A 13,783-nucleotide genomic window follows, 5' to 3' on the forward strand; every position below is an offset into this window, starting at 1 on the left:
GGGTTTCAAACCAGCGACCTCAGCGTTCCAGGTCAATGCTTTATCCACTGTGCCCCCACAAGTCAGGCAGGGAAATAGTGATCTTTGAACAATGTAAATGTGCTGCCTGCTCAAGAAAGTACACAAACATTTTTTATCATTTTTTAAAAGAATACTGCACGACTCCAGGGCCCTTACTGCAACCATCAAAGCCCGTGGAAAGGGTGTGCGTGTGCGTGTGCATGTGCGTGTGTATGCATATGGTTGTACTTGATGTATGCATCCTTGTGCTTTACTGGTTAATGGTAACTTCTGGGTAACAACACTTTTCCACATCAGCCGGACAACCCTGAACAGGAACCATGACAGACTCAGGATCTCAGTACGAGAACCACGCCCAGCCCTTTAGTGGAGCTCAGAGGCACTTTTCTGAGCAATCACCCAGTCCTCTTCCTACCTCCGTCTCCTCCAAGGGGATGTGGTGTGGGGGGCTGACTTCGGTCAGTTTAGGAATCACGAGTTGGAACTTGTTTGGTCCACTGGGTTGAGAGGACCGGCCATCCGTAGCTGTGCAGTAGTCCTTGATGTCCCAGATCTAGGCACGAAGCGGGAGTGAGTGGCCAGGACCACTTCCCTCAGCGCCAGCTCACTCTGCAGACCCCGCCCAGACCACTTCTCTTCCCTGGGGTGGGGCAGGCCTCGCCCATGTCTCTGAGATGCCCCGATGCGCAGGGCCCAAAGGGGCCCAAGTGACCCTCTAGGTCAGACCCCTCAGCTAGCACGCAGCTCAGACACACTCTTGCCTTGTGTCTCCCCACAAAGCACGCAGTCAGTTCCTGAGACAACTGATTGCAGGCGAGGTGCACGCTGGGGCTCAGGGGCTCAGAGGGAGACCATGGCGGAGGCCGGGCGTCGCTGGGAAAGGCCTCCTGGAGGGGCCCTTTGACCCGAACCCTCCCTCGTCCATGGGCACATCGGAGCTGGAGAGGACTTCTGAGTTAAGCCACACTACTCCCCACTGTTCCACAAATGAAACCGTACCCACAGGGAGTAGGGGCTGTGCCCAGGTCATCTGTGGCAGAGAGCTGGCTCGAGTGTGGCTGATGCCAGCCCCTCTGTGCCAATGCCTGTTCCTCCTCACCTTGATGTAGCCTTTGCTGTCCCCTGTGACAAGGATCCAGTCATTGACGTCAGTGGCCATGGCGCCCACGACCATGTCCTTGCTGTCTCCAAAGTCCCCGGGGAACTTCCCCAGCAGGCCCCCATTCCCGTGGACAGACCAGGCATAGATGTAGCCGTCGATGCAGCTGCTTAGCAGGGCGGCCGTGTGCGGCAGGCGTGGCCTGCTCTGCAGGAAGAGCAGCTGTGCGAGAGAGGTGGGCCAGCTCAGCGGGCACTGCCACACGGTGCCTCATGGTCCCCACCTCAACCTGGCCCCCAGTTTCCTCAGATGCCCAGTGAGAATGGCGATCAGATACCACCCTTCCTGCCGAGCTGGTGACCAGGAACATTTTGCTGAACTATGAGCATCTTGAGGGCAGGGTGTGTCTGTGTGTGTGTGTGTGTGTCTGTGTGTGTCTGTGTGCGTGTGTGTCTGTGTGTGTGTGTCTGTGTGCGTGTGTGTCTGTGCGTGTGTGTGTGTGTGTGTGTCTGTGTGCGTGTGTGTCTGTGCGTGTGTGTGTGTGTCTGTGTGTGTCTGTGTGTGTGTGTGTCTGTGTGTGTCTGTGTGTCTGTGTGCGTGTGTGTCTGTGCGTGTGTGTCTGTGTGTGTGTGTCTGTGTGTGTCTGTGTGCGTGTGTGTCTGTGCGTGTGTGTGTGTGTGTCTGTGTGTGTCTGTGTGCGTGTGTGTCTGTGCGTGTGTGTGTGTGTGTCTGTGTGTGTGTGTCTGTGTGTGTCTGTGTGTGTCTGTGCGTGTGTGTGTGTCTGTGTGCGTGTGTGTCTGTGCGTGTGTGTGTGTGTGTCTGTGTGTGTCTGTGTGTGTGTCTGTGCGTGTGTGTGCGTGTGTGTCTGTGTGTGTGTGTGTGTCTGTGTGTGTCTGTGCGTGTGTGTGTGTGTGTCTGTGTGCGTGTGTGTCTGTGCGTGTGTGCGTGTGTGTCTGTGTGTGTCTGTGTGTGTGTGTGTGTGTCTGTGTGTGTGTGTGTCTGTGTGTGTGTGTGCGTGCATACACGTGCGGGACTTTATCCCCAGCAGCTACGTTGGTGCCTGGCCCGCGGTACCTGACCAGCGTCAAGATACACAAGTCTGATTTGTCCAAAGGCTCAGACAAGATCTGCTCAGACCTGTAACTCAACTCAGAGCGACTCGGAGGACGAGTTCATCCCGCTCCATCTCTCACCGCATCTATTTTCCAGCCAATCGCCCAAAAAGCATTTTAACTGAATTCTTCTGCATGCATGTCTTGTTCGGATCGCAGCCTTTGCTAACTGCCCCCTGCGCTCTTTCCCCTGACATGTCACTGCTGTGGCTCGTATGGGGGCCCCCACGGGGAGTGACTCCGCATGACGAGCCCGTGAAGAGGGCTGCTGACTGGGCACCCCCCACGTGCGAGGCAGAGGGAGCACAGCCCGGGGACAGAGCAACTTGGGCAGAGTGGTGGCCTATGTGTTCTCAAAGCATGTCCCCAACAACAACAACAAGAATCTCCTTTATTCTCGCCATTGGCCCAGGTGCCAGGTCACAGAACCAGGAACCCCTAAACCAAAGACAACGGCGAGCATTTCCCCGTTTTCGCGATGCGCCCATGCACCGTACAAAATGTGGACAGCACAGGCAGAGGAGAAAAAAAGTTAAATCACCCACAGGATCCCAATAACCAGGAACAACCACCATTAAGGTGTGAATGCATTCCTTCCAGCTTTTTTCTAGTTGCCGTTGTTTAGAAAGACTTTTATCACAGCTTTTAAAATTATGGAATATAAAAAAAATAATAATAAATAAAAAAATAAAACATAAATAAAAAAATAAAATTATGGAATATATATGCAAGAATAGACAAATGTACCAATGGAACAGCAGAGAGGATCTAGAAATAGATGACAGAAGACTATCAGGCATAAGAATGATAGAATTCCAAGATAGTGGAAAAAAGATAAAACTCTTCAATAAGTGGTATTTGAACAACTTGGCTACCGATTTAGGAAAAAAAGATAAAAAGATCAACCAGACTCACACACCACACCACACAGAAACTTACTCTGATGAGACACAAGCTGGCCACAAATATATTATAAAGTCATAAATGCCTAAAAGAAAACATAACGAATTTTTCTGTGACCCTGGGATAAGCAATCCTTTCCTCCCTTGTCACACAGGAACATGACAAAGATGGCTAGATAAAAATTAAAACCTCAGTGGGGTGCCACAAAGGCAGGTGCGGTGAAAATAATACAGTGTGTCCGTAAAGTCATGGTGCACTTTTGACTGGTCACAGGAAAGCAACAAAAGACGACAGAAATGTGAAATCTGCACCAAATAAAAGGAAAACCCTCCCAGTTTCTGTAGGATGATGTGGCAGCATGTGCACATGCGCAGATGATGACGGAACACCGTATATACAGCGGAGCCGCCCACGGCCATGCCAGTCGAGATGTGAACAGTACAGAGGAAAGTTCAGTGTGTTCTGTGGCTCACTAAATTCGAATCCATGACCAAAGTGCAACGTGAATATCGGCGCATTTATAATGAAGCGCCACCACATAGGATTAACATTACTCAGTGGGATAAGCAGTTGAAGGAAACTGGCAGTTTGGTGGAGAAACCCCGTTCTGGTAGGCCATCAGTCAGTGACGAGTCCATAGAGGCTATACGGGATAGCTACCCAAGGAGCCCTAAAAAAATCTGTGCGTGAGCCACATCGAACTGCACGAAAAGGTATGAAACTGGGAGTTTTCCTTTTATTTGGTACAGATTTCACATTTCTATCGTCTTTTGTTGCTTTTCTGTGACCGGTCAAAAGTACACCATGACTTTACGGACACACTGTATATATAATATCCAGACAGGCAAAGGATTCGTTCCCAGAGCATATAAAGGGCTCCAAAAAGTTAATACAAAGAAAGAATTTTAAAAGGATATGAACATAGCCCTGGCCAGTTGGCTCAGTGGTAGAGCGTCAGCCTGGCGTGCAGAAGTCCCGGGTTCAATTCCCGGCCAGGGCACACAGGAGAGGCGCCCATCTGCTTCTCCACCCCTCCCCCTCTCCTTCCTCTCTGTCTCTCTCTTCCCCTCCGGCAGCCAAGGCTCCATTGGAGCAAAGATAGCCCGGGCGCTGGGGATGGCTCCTTGGTCTCTGCCCCAGGCGCTAGAGTGGCTCTGGTCGCAACAGAGCAACGCCCCCTGGTGAGCACAGCGTCGCCCCCTGGTGGGCATGCTGGGTGGATCCCGGTCCGGCGCATGCAGGAGTCTGTCTGACTGTCTCTCCCCGTTTCTAGCTTCAGAAAAATACAAAAAAAAAAAAAAAAAAAAAGGATATGAATATAGACATTTATTTCACTGAAGAAATACAAACACATGACCAATACACAAAAAGCTCGACATCACAAATAAAGAAATAGCCTGCCCAAAATGTGATTTTGTACCTACCAGACTAGCAGAAATTAAAGGCTAGTGTCCACCGCCTCTGTGAAGCCATCCCTGACCCCCCATGAAAACAGCAGTGTCCTGTCCACCTCCCCTGCCCGTCTCCCCTACCCCTCTGCCCAGTTTCCTCGCTCCCCACCGGACGGGCTCACCATGAGCTCGCCTTTATTTCACTCCCTTAACTAGGCTGTCAGCCCCATTAGAGCACGGAGTTTTTGTCTTCACGGCTGCCCTGGGACACACACACACACACACACCCAGTGCCTGTCATGTGGTAAATGCTCCCTGAGTAACAACAGTCTGCGCCCCGACCCCAGGGAGGTGGGGCTTTGAGTCATCCACCTCAGTTGGATTCAGGGGTCGAAAGGGCTGGGGTCTGCTGGGCAGTTCTGCTTCCAGGAATCCATCCTTGCCACAGGGGTGCCCCAAACGCTGCTGGGCCTCAAAAGTTAAAAACCGGAACTGACCCACCTGTCTCGCAATGAAACACTGGCTTTATAGTTTGGGATCCGTTCACAATACAGGGCACACTATTCAGTGATTAGAAAGAATACGAAAACGTCCAAGGATAAGCTGAATCGAAACTACTGATGCGAATTAGTCTCTAAATTACTCTGTCTTTGCAGGTGAAAGCTGGAAGGGGCCTTGGGGGCACCCTCTCGGGAGGTGACCACACAGCCAGAGGTGTTCAGGGCCAGAAAGGGAAAAGTGACAGACGGAAGTGGGAACAGAGATGACCCGATCCCCCTCCCATGTCGTAGACAACACCGTCTCAGAGCACAGGGAGGCACTCAACAGTGGGTTCTGGAAACGATGCCACCTCTTCCTCCCCCGCAACCAGGAGGGGCCGCTGCGCAGATCCCTGGACAACCCCCTGTACCCGGGGGCTTCCCCCAGACACAGCAGCCCTAAGAACCCTGAGCAGCACCATCATCTCCACGACGTCTCTCCAGGCCCTGGGGAGAACCAGGCTGGGTCCCAGATCCCCAGGTTCGTGTCCCGACCCCGGCCCGCTGTCCGCGCCCCGCCCCACTGCCCCGCTATCCACCCCCACCCGCGCCCCGCCCCTCCTTCCTGCACCCCGCCCCCCCTCCCGCTCGCGCCGACCTGCGCCTGCGCACCGCCCACCTTCTCCACCGATGCCTGGTCCTGCAGCAGCTTCTGCTTCTGCAGCTCCCCGCTCTTCCTCTCGTCCTCGTGGAGGAGGGACTGTTTGGCATAGTGCTTTTTTAACAGCTTGAGGCTGCTCACACTGAGGTGTTTCTGGAAATCAAAATGGGCCACCCAGGTCATCATCAGAGGGGCCAGGCCGATGGGGAACGGAGCCCAGAGGCGGACGCTGAAAGAGCGGCCACCCAGACCCGCTCGGTAGCTACGCCACCCTGTGCAAGGTACGGCTGGGTGTCTAACAGAGCCAGGGCCAGATACGAGCGGAAGTTCTAAGGGCAGAGGCCTGCGTGTGCCCTGGGGGACGAGACACCCTGGCTAAAGGTGAGGGTAAAGGGGTGTGTACAGCCGTTGCTTCAGGAGATCTGAATACAGTGGTACAACCCCAGCACGTAGAGATGGTGGGAGTGCCTCAGAGTGGTGTCCGGGGTCTGCCCCTGACAGCAGGACTGGGTCCCAAGCAAGCCAGGCGGGATCCAGTTCTAGACTCCGCCGTGCCCGACAGGCACTGTGCGTTTGGGGCAGGGGGGGTTCTCATTCAAGCCTCAGTGCTCAGGGATGGGAGCCAGGCGTCAATGTTTGAGACAGTCTGGCTGGCTTCCAAGCCCTGCACGGGAGACTACTGCTCTCACTGTGGGGCTGAGGCCAAACCGCACCCGCAAGGAGGGAGACAGCAGTTGCCCTGCTCTTTCTCCCTGCTCCCCCCACCCCCAGATAGGACCAGCAGTGAAGCCAGAAGGGTGCATCCTGGGGCAGGCGCCAGAGCTCCGAGGAGGAGGGAAGTGGTTTGCCTGGAGCCGGGGAGTCTGGTCTCCAGGGAAGTAAGGCTCCTTGGGCAGCCAGGTGAGCCCTGTGGCTGGCTCATCCCTGCTGGGCAACCTGGGCGGGGAGACAGACAGCAGCCCGGCGTCCAGCCTCCAGGCCCTGCCCCCGTGCGGGCAGACATGGACTCTGGTATTGGCCATGCCCTGGGGAGGGACCATGCCCTGGGTGGGTCAGATACCACCAGCCTAGTCAGGGAGGTGCCCTGCCAGCGCAGGACACTCAAGACAAGTGAGTTAACGGGTGTAAAGGCACTCTGGGAAAAGCGCCTCCAAATAAGGAAACACACACACACACACACACATACACACATAAACACACATACACACATACATACACACACATACACACGCACACACATACACACACACACACACACACACACAGGGCGGGGCGAACTCAGGCGGCTAAGGAGTCAAGGGGGCCGCCTGGTCCAGCTCCTGCTCCCACCTGCAGGGGCACGAGCTCCCCTGACTCCTTATTTCTGGGGTGTCTCATCACCGGGGGCGCCGACACCAGGTTCCGCCTCAGGGTGGCATTGGCCGCGTTCTTGGTGCGGGGGCCCAGAGGTCGTGTGGACGTCCTGTGTGCCCACTTCTTTGCCTCCACACAGGGCTTGTTGGGCGTGTGGAACTCGATCAAGCTTCTGTCCTCTCCTTGCACCTGTGCCAGGGAGAGAGCCGCCCCCGGGGCGTGGCAGCGTCCCAGAGGGAAACGCAGGGTCTCTCCAGCCCAATACCAACAGCGCAGGACCCTCCAGGTGGCAGGGCACGCTTCCCGGAAACTGAGTATCCTCAGAGGCATCGAACCGGAGCCTCTGGCCCTGTCGCTGGGCCAACCGCTAGTGCCCTGAGCACCCACAGGCAGGAGACTGCTCCCATGAGGGACTCAGTCTCCCCATCTCTAAAATGGACAGCTGTTTCCAAATATTTTCAAGGCTGTTTTTAATCTTAGGGGACGCAGTGAAGTGTAAAACAGATTCAAAGCTGCGCTTCTCTGGGAGAAGTCCCTGCAACACCCTCAAGCCTCCCTCCCCAACAGGTTCCAAAACCTGCTGGAGGAGGTGACCTCAAAGGCCCTTCCAGCTTTAATCTGAAAAGATACAGTAATTCAGAGACTGTACGAGTTTCCTAAGTCCCTGCCGTGAGCCCAGCGAACCCGGAGCAGGGATGCGTAGGACCGATGGGCAAGATGTGAACCATCTTCCAAACAGAGTAATCTGCTGGAAAGAACCGGCCTAGCACCCTCAGTTTCTGGAGCCAGACTGCCTAGGTTTGTTTGATCGATCTCTTCTTGGCTGTGTGACCTTCGGCAAGATGCCTAACCTCTCTGTGCCTCAGTTTCCTCATCTGCCAAATGAGGGTAATTATAGAAACTACCACCTATCCACAGACCTAGCTCCCCACCTCCTCCAGGATGGGTCACCGCCGTCCCCTCTGCTTCCCGGGCTGCTCCCTCCTCACCCCCTCCCCCAGCCCTCCATGATTCAGGCAGAGAGAGAGAGACAGAGAGAGAGAGAGAGCAGAGGAGCCAGTTCCTACTGACTGTACCTTCTTAGGCAGCAAGGGCAAGGGGCTCTCGGAGACGTTGAACCTGAGGATGGGCTTGACCATACTGACGTTCCAGAGGAGGATGTCCCCGTTGTAGGAGGAGGTCCCGAGGAACTGGTGCTGGTACGCGGCCATGCTGAGGATGTCCTCCGTGTGGAAGGTCTGCCACTGGTCACACAGGAGCACGGGCTTGGTCTTGTGGGACCTACACACACGGCCAGAGGCAGAGGGGGCCTGAGAGTGCAGCCCAAGGGCCCCGCTGCAGGGATGCTGACCCGGAGGACGCGCGGGGACCGGAGCAAGGCCGAGGTCCTGCCCCACTGACCTCACTGGCTAAGCACGGGCGGTGCGCCGACTATGAAGACCTTGTCCTGGGGCTTGACCTGAACCCGTCTGACAGATCGGTGCCATTCGGGCACCTGAGTAAGGATTCAAGTTTAAAGGGGAAACCGTGGCCCTAGAGAGGCCCCTGAGGAGGAAGGGGCCTTGCCCCTACATTCCCTCCCTGTCTGCTCCTTCCTCGGACCCCACCACACCCTTGAAATCCTTAGAGGAGCTTCGCTGAGCACCTCTGAGGCTGCCTCAGCTTTCTGCCTTCTCCCCTAGAAACCTCTGCTCAACATAACGCATGACTGTGAGTGAGGTGATTGGATTAGCCTCTGCGTCCCCCAGAAGGTACAGGAGGGTGGAGGACCCTTCGTTCTCACTGATACCCGGGCCCAGCACCACCCACAAAGCCTAGAGCCTGTTCTCCTTAGGGACTGATGGATACGGATGAGCAGATGAAGCAGTGGACAGTGCCCACCGCCAATGTCCTGCCCGCTGTTCCAACCACCTGCAAAGCCAGGCATGGAGGAACCCGTCTGAAGCAGAGAGAACAGCCACCTGCCCACGTGCCCCCTCCTGGCTACTCACGTGTAACAAGTGATTCTCTTGTTCCACCCGGTCACATAGAACGCCTTGTTCATGTGGACAATCCCGCTAATCTGTGGAGGACGGAAGAAAACGGGACCCTGGGGCGCCTCCGAGAAAACAGCTCGGGGCCCTGGACACCTCCCTGATCGTGCCAGGCAAGAAGCCAGAACTCAGCCCGTGCTGAGGGCACTCGCGAGGTGGCACCACCCCGTGTGTTTTTCAGGGTGCTTTCGGACAGGATAGGAACCCATGTCCACTCTATAGGGGATAACTGGAACACAGCAAGTGACTTGGCTGAGGTCAAAGGACTTGAGCGACAGAATCGGGATCAGTACTCTAAAACCCCGGCTTCTTGACCAGGCGGCTCCCTGTCAGTCGTTAAAGGAAGGAGCCACAGGGTCAGGGGTGGGCTCGAGTCCCAGAGTGGGCCTGCTGGCTCGGCACTGCGCCACACCCACAAGCTGTCCCTATGACCCTGTCGAATCAGGGTTAAGAATGAAGGCTCTGAGCCTGACCTGTGGTGGCGCAGTGGATAAAGCATCGACCTGGAAACACTGAGGTCGCCAGTTCAAAACCCTGGACCTGCCTGGTCAAGACACATATGGGAGTTGATGCTTTCTGCTCATCCTGCCTTCTCACTCTCTCTCTCTCCCTCTCTCTCTCTTTCCTCGCTAAAATGAATAAATAAATAAAAATATAAAATAATAAAATAAATAAAAAGAATGGACGCTCTGAGCCACTTGATACCACTGCCAGGACAACCATCCCCAGCTCCCATCTGTGGGGCGAGAAATGCTAACGAACTAAGAGCAAGAGCCGCTGACCTTTAAGGGCAGGTGCTGTGACCTGGCTTCACTTTTCCTGTGAGGACACAGGCTCGGGGAGGCGTGAAGCCACACGACCCATGGGCACAGCTTCTCAGGGAGGCACACGTAACGAACAGGGGGCCCCAGAGTCACAGGGGCTGTGCTTGGCTTCTCAAGAGGCCCCTCCAAACCCCAGCCCCCAGCCCCTGCTGATGGGCCAGGCTGACCTCCAGCTTGTCCGGGTTGGGGAAGGTCAGCAGGGACTCTCCCGTGCTATAGTTCCACATCTTTACGGTGCCGTCACGCAAGCCCGTGAGCACGCACCGCTCGGACTCATCCAGGGCCATGGCGGTCAGCTCCACCTGACTGTCACTCGTCACTGAGAACTCCATCATCCTCTTGCCTGTCGTGATCTCCCACGCGCTCACCACGCCGCTCAGACAGCCGCTCACCACCTACGGGGAAGCACGTGGTCTGGGGCTCCCACAGAGGAAGGTGCCCCCAGCCCCAGGGGCGGTCTCCGCCTGTCGTGGCTGGGGCCAGCCCCGCACACCCTCCGTGCGCTGAGAAGACGCCTGTTTGGGGGACCCTGCTGCCGATCACCCACTCTGTGGAAAAACAGGCCTTCCTCTACTTGGAAGCGCAGGGCAGAGCCACCTGGCCCAGCTCGTTTAGGAAGAGACGATTTGGTGAAATCCCCTTTAATCAGAATCTGCCCAGAGAAAATAATCTCCCAATCAGAAAAACTCTAGCTGAAGCACCACTATTATTGGGGTGGGGAGGGCACAAAGGAAGTATACTAACTGCCCACCAAGAAGGGCAGTGTTTTTTTGTTTTGGTTTTGGTTTTTGGTTTTTTGTTGTTTTTTTTTACAGGGACAGAGAGTCAGAAAGAGGGATAGATAGGGACAGACAGACAGGAACGGAGAGAGATGAGAAGCATCAATCATCAGTTTTTCATTGCAACACCTTAGTTGTTCATTGATTGCTTTCTCATATGTGCCTTGACCGCGGGCCTTCAGCAGACCGAGTAACCCCTTGCTCGAGCCAGCAACCTTGGGCTCAAGCTGGTGAGCTTTTTGCTCAAGCCAGATGAGCCCGCGCTCAAACTGGCGACCTCGGGGTCTCAAACCTGGGTCCTCCACATCCCAGTGCGACGCTCTATCCACTGCGCCACCGCCCGGTCAGGCAAGAAGGGCAGTGTTGAGAGCAAAAGACGGTCACCCCGCTCAGTGCAACATTTCGCTGCGACAAGCGTCCCAATGCAACAGGGGCGGTGGCGCTATTCCAGACCGAGCCGCCTGCTGAGAACGTCTAGAAAGCTGGGGCCGGGGTCTGACACTGTTTGAAGGCACGGAAGAGCCCACAGTATGCGGGACGGCGGGGCCAGGAGCCTGGGCCAGAGGGCAGTGCTGAGGCGAGCGATGGCTTCATGTGGCCAGTGGCCATCTCTGCAGCAGACACGGCCAGCCCTGCCCAGAACCCAGGCCAGAAAAGGGGTCCAAGGAGCATTAGGCAGAGGACTTGAGGGTCCTTTCTGTCTCTACACCTCAGAAACCACGTGCCCAGTTGCCTACCCAGCCCAGATGTCTCCACTCAGGACCTGGGTGCTGGCCACAGCCTGGGTCACCCTCCCTTCCCACAGTGGAAAAAGCTGGACTAAGGATTCCCCAGAAAATGGTGCCCAGGAAGCTTGCCCCGCCCTGGGAACCCATCTCACACTTGCGTGAGGAAGGCTGCCCGCCCAGAACGGACCTGAGGCAGCAGCCAGGTGTACGGAGGCTCCGAGGACTCGGGCGATCCGCTGACCACGTGGCGGAGCGCCAAGCCCGTCCTGGACCAGCCCGTGTGGGGCTGCTTCTTGTCCGGACCCCAGGACCCCTCTCACCACGACAGCGACGAGAGTTCCACGCCACCCCGCCACCTACGCTGACTGCCCCCTTGGATCTGGACGCTCCGGGAGGTCTGGTCCTGCCCCGTGTCACCCGGCACTCCCGCCAGGACGGAGCCGAGCTCCGGCACGCTCACCTGCTTGAAAGTCTTGCTGTAGAGGACAGCGCACAGAGGCGCGCTGTACGTCGTGGCCTTCTCCCCGGACTTCCCACGTCCCTCGGTCTCCAGGTACCCTTTCAGGATCCCAATCTGAAACAAGGAGAGGGGCAGAGGGCTGGGCAGTCTAGAGGGCTCTGCCCTCAGCGACTGGCCCCAGGGAGAAGCTTCCAGTCGACTGAGACATCGAGGCCTTCTGACGGCACACAGGCCCGAGCCTCGCAAGGCCCCTTGGCCCCTTAGCGTGCCTGCTGATGCCTCCCACCCCCTGAAATCGGGGCTCCCAAACCCTAGTGTTCCTAGGACCCCGAAGTCCAAGGGCCCTCTTATAACTTCTGAGAAGCGTACAGCCTCAATCCGGTCTCCGCTCCACCAGGAAGCCTTCTCTGACCACCCTGCCCCAGGCTAGGCTAAGGATATTTTTTTCTTCCTGTGCTCCATGAACCCACCTCATAGTATGGACATGTCCATCATAACAGATGGCATTTTCTACCAACATTATGTTCTCCTTCTACCCTCAAGGTTCCTCAAGAGAAGGGACAGTGTCTAATTAATTTATTCTCTGTTCCTAACAAAGAGCTGGGGGTTGATAATGTTTGATGACCTGAAGTGAAATCCAAATGTCTATTTAATTTAACAAATGCTGGCAGCCAGTCAAAAAACCTGCCATCTAGGGGACAGCCAGCCAAGGGCACAAGGGCGACATATGTGTCCCCTGCCAGGGTGACCTGGCCAACGGAGGGTACGAGGCCTCAGTGGAGTGACCCCACTCTCAACCACAGAGGACACCCGTCTCCCTTTCTAGACTGAGCCCTGCCATCTAGTGGCTGCTGGGTGTCATTGCGACCCCTCGGCTCCCACCTAGTTTGAGTCCACTCCCCCCACCCCCACCCCCAGCCCTGCACGGTCAGCCCTGTGCCTCTGCCCGTCTGTCCTGTCCCCCAGGGCACATCGGGCCTCTCCCCGTTCTGTCCTTTCGAGGGGCTGCTCCGCGGTGGCCCTGCCTTCTTGGAGTTCACGATGTATCCAGGAAGCCGTGTAAGAGTGACAGGACAGAGCAATGGGACTGTGATCGGGGTGGGGGTGGCACAGGTCCAAAGCAGCTTGGAGGGGGGGGCTCCTAACCCAGCCTGGGGAGGGGGGACACCGTGGGCTTTCAGGGAAAGAGCAGCACCGGAGAGGGTGACAGGCTGGGGGCCCAGAAATAGTCTTCCAGGAAATCCCAGGAGACGGGAGCCTCAGGGCCAGGCCACCGAGTCCAGCACGGCGTCCTCACGGCAGGCAGCAGGAAGGGCAGCCTGGGGCTGGGCGGCCTGGGACTCTCCCCTGGGAACCCTCTGGGACCTCAGACCCGGCCACCGTGCCGCCGCCCGTCAGCTCGGTGCTCACTGAGTAGGTGCAGCAGATGAGGGTGTCCTCGTTCTTCCAGAGGTAGGCGCTGGTGATGGGGCAGTTTCCCAGGGCGAAGTGCTTCCCGGAGAAGGACTGGAGGCAGACGTAGTCCTGCGTGTCCCACACGCGGATGTTCTGGGGACGGTAGGAAACGGGCAGGGGGCTGAGCGTGGGGCGCAGCGGAGGCCTTGGGGTGTGAGCAGGGCCCGCCCCCTGCTCTGTGTCTGCTGGGCCGTGACCCTGTGACAGAGATGGTGTTCGTGGGCTCGTGTGAGGAAAGCCTGGCCTGGCCCTCCCCCTCTCACCCCAGCCTCTCCCCCCAGGACCTCCACCCTGCTCGAGCGGCCAACACCCAGAGAGGCGGCACGGGCCCCTGCAGGGTCCCGCTGCTCCCACTCCAGCCTCCAAGCCAAGCCAGGTGGCCACTGCCCAGGAGGCCAGCCTGTCCCCAGAGGATCCCCCTGTCCCGAGAGAGGCCTCAGTAAGCCCCTCCAGAACACTCGTGGCTGGTAGGCACGGACAGTGAG

General features: G+C 56.7%; 1 protein-coding gene across 1 annotated transcript in view; it reads right to left on the minus strand.

The window, feature by feature from the left end:
* EFCAB8 (EF-hand calcium binding domain 8) overlaps window positions 1-13,783 on the minus strand; it is a 42,230-nt gene that overhangs the window by 9,538 nt on the left and 18,909 nt on the right. Inside the window, exons 13-23 of the mRNA XM_066237580.1 lie at window positions 13,254-13,391; window positions 11,844-11,957; window positions 10,044-10,271; window positions 9,011-9,081; window positions 8,091-8,300; window positions 7,925-7,939; window positions 7,021-7,188; window positions 6,490-6,534; window positions 5,685-5,802; window positions 1,121-1,342; window positions 437-574 (exon numbers count right to left, since the gene is read on the minus strand). Coding sequence (XP_066093677.1) covers window positions 437-574; window positions 1,121-1,342; window positions 5,685-5,802; window positions 6,490-6,534; window positions 7,021-7,188; window positions 7,925-7,939; window positions 8,091-8,300; window positions 9,011-9,081; window positions 10,044-10,271; window positions 11,844-11,957; window positions 13,254-13,391 — 1,467 coding nt within the window. The remainder of the gene's footprint in view (window positions 1-436; window positions 575-1,120; window positions 1,343-5,684; window positions 5,803-6,489; window positions 6,535-7,020; window positions 7,189-7,924; window positions 7,940-8,090; window positions 8,301-9,010; window positions 9,082-10,043; window positions 10,272-11,843; window positions 11,958-13,253; window positions 13,392-13,783) is intronic.

This window comes from Saccopteryx bilineata, chromosome 6 (assembly GCF_036850765.1).
Source record: "Saccopteryx bilineata isolate mSacBil1 chromosome 6, mSacBil1_pri_phased_curated, whole genome shotgun sequence".
Classification (NCBI taxonomy): Eukaryota; Metazoa; Chordata; class Mammalia; order Chiroptera; family Emballonuridae; genus Saccopteryx; species Saccopteryx bilineata.